Source organism: Coregonus clupeaformis, chromosome 35 (assembly GCF_020615455.1).
Source record: "Coregonus clupeaformis isolate EN_2021a chromosome 35, ASM2061545v1, whole genome shotgun sequence".
In the NCBI taxonomy this organism is placed as follows: Eukaryota; Metazoa; Chordata; class Actinopteri; order Salmoniformes; family Salmonidae; genus Coregonus; species Coregonus clupeaformis.
In genome coordinates, this window is record NC_059226.1 from 19,226,795 (window position 1) to 19,231,605 (window position 4,811).

The following is a 4,811-nucleotide window of genomic DNA, read 5'->3' on the forward strand; positions in this document are numbered from 1 at the left end:
GTCTCAGCATACAGTAAACAGAAGAGAGGAAAAGGAAACTGCTGAAGCCAAAGCATCTGGTTTACAGGATGACTGGGGCCATCAGGCCAAGTATGCTTAGTTTGAGTAAACAGTGTCACTGCTAATTTGTAATATCGCCAAATGTACAGACACATGCACGCACAACAGCTTTAACAACAGAGCTCCCTGTTTCACTGTGGTTTATTTTATTACCCATCATCTTCTTAATGGGAGCCGGGTGGAGGGCTAACGTACACTGTGTCTGTGTGTGTGTGTGTCTCAGGCATGTCTGGTTAACATTAGACTGAGACTGTTCATAATGAATGGATCAGACCAGCACTGACCCTTCCTCAATTGGACCTGATATCAGAGTACTCAACCCTATCAGGACCTGGACCAGTCAGGGACTTAATCAGCAGACTATACTGTAACTCAGCCAATTGGAGCAGGCCAAGGGGATGAGTAGTTCTGGCTCTCCTCCTAGGCTCAATGGCTTGGCCTTGTAGGACCCTTAGATTTAGGCATAGCCTGATGTTAATGTGTGATGTCTGGAGTGGAGAAGTGGCTGTTGACGTGGGAGTTATTGGAAATGACTGTCTGTAGCACAGCTGGTAGAGCACGGCGCTTGTAACGCCAAGGTAGTGGGTTCGATCCCCGGGACCACCCATACACACACAAAAATGTTTTATATATATATATATATATATGTATGCACGCATGACTGTAAGTCGCATTGGATAAAAGCGTCTGCTAAATGGCATATTATATTATTATAACATCCAGAGAGAAAGAGGGAAAGAAAGGAGTGAGAGAGAGAGGTAAAGAGAGGGAGCGTGAGGGTGAGAGAACGGAAAGTAAGTACCATCTTAATACAGTCTCACAAACGCTATGGCAGCTCTGTGAGTCGTATGTTCATATTTATATTTGAATCCAGATATGTTTTTGTGAAGGCAACAACTTAGTCGGGGATCTTCACCTTTCACACACTTGGAGAAGTGCTGGCTGTCCTCATCACATGCAGGAAATCTTGGAACCCCACCTCGCCGTCCTCTGAAGCCAAGAAACAAAAACAGCCAGTCAGCCAGCCTGTCAACTCATGTCAACTAAGGGAATGTGTATGGCTGCACCCCAAATGGCACCCTATATTGCACTACTTTTGACCAGAGCCCTATATGGGTACAAAAGTCGTGCACTATATAGGGAACAAGGGGCCATTTGGGACACAAACAATTTTTATCTATTCTGTTCTAACATGTTTATAATGGAAAGCACATTATTATATTTGGGTGTAATTCCAGATACTGAGGCAGAAACATACTGTTGTAGTCAGCCTTCTGCAGGGCTTTCTTCACCTCCTCTGGGCTGATACTGATCCCCACTCTGTCCAGCGTGGATGCCAGGCCCTTCTCATTGATAGAGCCATCGTTGTTCTTCGCAAACTGCTCAGACTTCTTTGAAGGCTACATGGGGTAGAAAAGACAATAGATATGATTGTTGCACATAACATAGGAACATCACTTCAAAATACATGTACAATAGAAGATCATCATTAATAAAAAAAATAGGTTTTGTATTCGTAGGTAGTATTTGTAGTATTAGTTGACAATATAAGACAGGCTAACAGTATGCATGCTACTTACCATCAGACTGGGCATCGATCAGGGGTTTTCAGGCACCATAGTTGCCAGGTCTTCAATACGAATAATGCCCCTACAAGCAAACAGGCACAAGCAGATAGTGGTGTTTGGGAATAACAGTGACAGTTGTGGGGAATAGAAAATATAATAGCTATGAGGTATGAATGGTGAGTACGGAGCAGAGGGTAGGTACTGACAGTGATGATGTGTTGATGGTGCTGACTGGCATCTTCTGGTTCAGCTTCTGGTACTTCTCATATGAGATGGAGCCCCTCCGCCGTGGAATCGCTGAGAGTTTAACCAGGGCGGCTTTATCTGGCTCTGGCATTGGCTGGTTGGGCCTTTACTGCAGCTCATCACAGTGAATGATGCCCCTCCTCTTGGTGATATCCCTGGGTTTGAATCGCTCCAACTCTGGCATCTGTTGGTTGGGCCTTTGCTGGAGATTCTCACAGTGGATGGTTCTGCTTCTCTTGGTGACCTCTCTAGGTTTGAGTCTGTCTAAATCTGTCATGGCTTGGTTGAGTCTGTGCTGGATGTCGTAGGAGAGGGGCTCCCTCCTCCTGCTGTAGTCCCTGCCTCTGCCTTGCTCTGCTCCATGGAAGGACCCTTTCCTCCTGGGTTCTTTGGCTATTGGTGGGATGTTATCTTCTTCCTGTTTACCTAGTTTGGTCTTGCGGAAGACTGACTTTGCCCTGGACTTTGTCATCTCCTTCACTTGGACTGGGCCGTGACCAGCTGAACTTGGGTATGGCTGGTAAGGTCTTCTGCATGATTTTAGCTCCAATACCAATCTCCTCTGGGATACTGGCCCCCCTCATAGTCTTACGTGCCTTCTCTACCTTGGCAGAAAGCTTCATGCTGTGCCGGTCATTCTGAGTGAGAAGGGGGTTGGTGGTGGTCACAGCCACGGCTGTCTTGGTGAAGAGGAGTAGGAACTTGATCTTCTTCCTGCCGCTGTCAGTGTTTTCTGTGGACGTAGATCCCTCTGCCCCTCTGCAACTCTTATTGGTGCCAGTGGGTGGGGAGCGCTGCGGTGAGTTATTATGGATAGTTCCTTGCGAGCTGTGGCGAGCTTTGCCCTCTGCCGAAGGCTGCATGACTGCCCACTGGCAGACTTCAGCGTTAGCTCGCTCTGACGCCGAACGGGACCTGTCATCAGAGCTCCTAGAATGACTCTTCAGCTTCAGCTTCACTAGGAACCTTGACACATTCTTCTGGGCCTCCTGAGAGAACAGAACACTCCAATAAATGTCACTAGCAAAGTAAACATCAGTGGTGTAAAGTATTTAAGTAAAAATACTTGAAAGTACTCAAACACTGTTTTTTGGCGTAGCTGTACTTTACTATTTATATTTTTGACAACTTTTACTTTTACTTCACTACATTGCTAATGAAAATAATGTACTTTTTACTCCATACATTTTCCCTGACACTCAAAAGTACTCGTTACATTTTGAATGCTTAGCTGGACAGGAAAATTGTCTAATTCACACGTTTATCAAGAGAACATCCCTGGTCATCCCTACTGCCTCTGATCTGGTGGACTCACTAAACACATGCTTCGTTTGTAAATGATGTCTGAGTGTTGGAGTGTGACCCTGGCTATCAGTTTAAAAAAATAAAAAAAATAAACAATGGTCACATCTGGTTTGCTTAATATAAGGATTTTGAAACAATTTATACTTTTACTTTTGATACTTAAGTATACTTTAGCTATTACATTTACTTTTGATACTTAAGTACATTTAAAGCCAAATACTTTTACTCAAGTAGTATTTTACTGGATGACTTTTACTTGAGTCATTTTCTATTAAGGTATCTTTACTTTTACTCAAGTATGAAACTTGGGTACTTTTCCACCACTGGTAAACATACCCAAACATACAACACTCATTGATATATCAATATAGCTGAGGGGGAGGGGTGATAGAGGTAAATGTAAGAACCATCCCAGAATAAGGTATTGAGATATTATGTACAAAGATGAATGAAAGTATGAAAATGTATGCACTCACTAACTGTAAGTCGCTCTGGATAAGAGCGTCTGCTAAATGACTAAAATGTCAAATGTAAATGTAGAAAACATAATGTGAATGTAACCTTATGACATAGCTTGGTGATATATCATGCCCTACATGTATGTGACTTGCCTCTTTCCAGCTCCAATCTTCCTCCATTGTTTGATGATATGACTGCTTGGTAGGAAAAAAGTAGAGCTGCACCTGCCTCTGAGGGCTGAACTAAAAGGTGATAGGCCTATACTAAACTAGTAAGAAGGCTTCAGGTGGTGCTCTCATTTAAAATCTCACGTAACCCAATACCACTACCAAACAAATTCCTGAATTTCCCAAAAATAATACTTTGAAAACATGTTTGGAATTGGTAAACGAATATGCTATTGTGGAACATGGGGGGTTATTGTTATACAATGCATAGCTTTAACCAACCTCTTAAAAGAGCATGATCACAAATAGGCCATAGGCCAGAGATGGAAAAATAACCGAGCCTCCGGCACCAGCGGTGGGAGGGCCTCTGATCCCGAATTCCACCCTGTACCGGATGGAATTTCCAAGTGAATATTTTGGGAATATGACGCGCAACAACTGTGACCTAACTAGCAACAATGACGCACCGCATCTCTTACGGATATTTTCTGCAGTTCTGAGTCCGACTTACCTCGTGCCTGGTGAAACTGTTTAAAAGCTCTTTGCATCGCTTAATAGGCTACATCGTTGCTGTAGGATCAACAGCGCCCCCTTCCCCAATCCTAACATTAACCATTAGTAGGGGAAATGCGAAACTGGCCCAAGATCAACGTCTAGGGGCAACTTTACCCTGCCTAAGAAATTTGTTTCGATAGGACATCACGGACTGTTGACAAAAACAATCCGAAATAAAACGAGAGAGGAGAACAATCGTGAATACCCTCCTAGTTCTCTTTTGTTTCTGTTTCTATTTAATTCAATTAGATCAACGTCTCGAGACTCGGCGCTCTCTCTGACATGTAACAGTGTCACGAAATTACACCCCATCATATCCAGTTTGTTTTACAGTTCATTGTAGTGATTATGTCAACCGAATCATTCCAAGGATAGGCCTAGCTGATGCAGGCCGCTTGCTTTATCCAAATAGTATTGCTGATAACTTATTTATCTCTCTCTCTCTCTCTCT

The 4,811-nt window shown here is 43.4% G+C and overlaps 1 protein-coding gene across 1 annotated transcript; it reads right to left on the minus strand.

Moving 5' to 3' along the window:
• Positions 1–979: 979 nt before the first annotated feature.
• LOC121551990 (polcalcin Nic t 2-like) lies at positions 980–2,155 on the minus strand. The gene is made up of 4 exons (XM_041864713.1): positions 1,835–2,155; positions 1,641–1,710; positions 1,319–1,460; positions 980–1,050 (listed from the first exon to the last, which is right to left on the minus strand). Exons 2-4 carry the CDS (start codon positions 1,653–1,655, stop codon positions 980–982), a joined length of 228 nt encoding a protein of 75 aa, XP_041720647.1. The 5' UTR covers positions 1,656–1,710; positions 1,835–2,155.
• Between the last annotated feature and the right edge of the window lie 2,656 nt (positions 2,156–4,811).

Coding starts and splice junctions, on each gene's coding strand:
- LOC121551990 (XM_041864713.1), bottom strand. Junction 1,051..1,318: donor GCAGAAGGCTGACTACAACA/GTATGTTTCTGC, acceptor TCTTGGCTTCAG/AGGACGGCGAGGTGGGGTTC.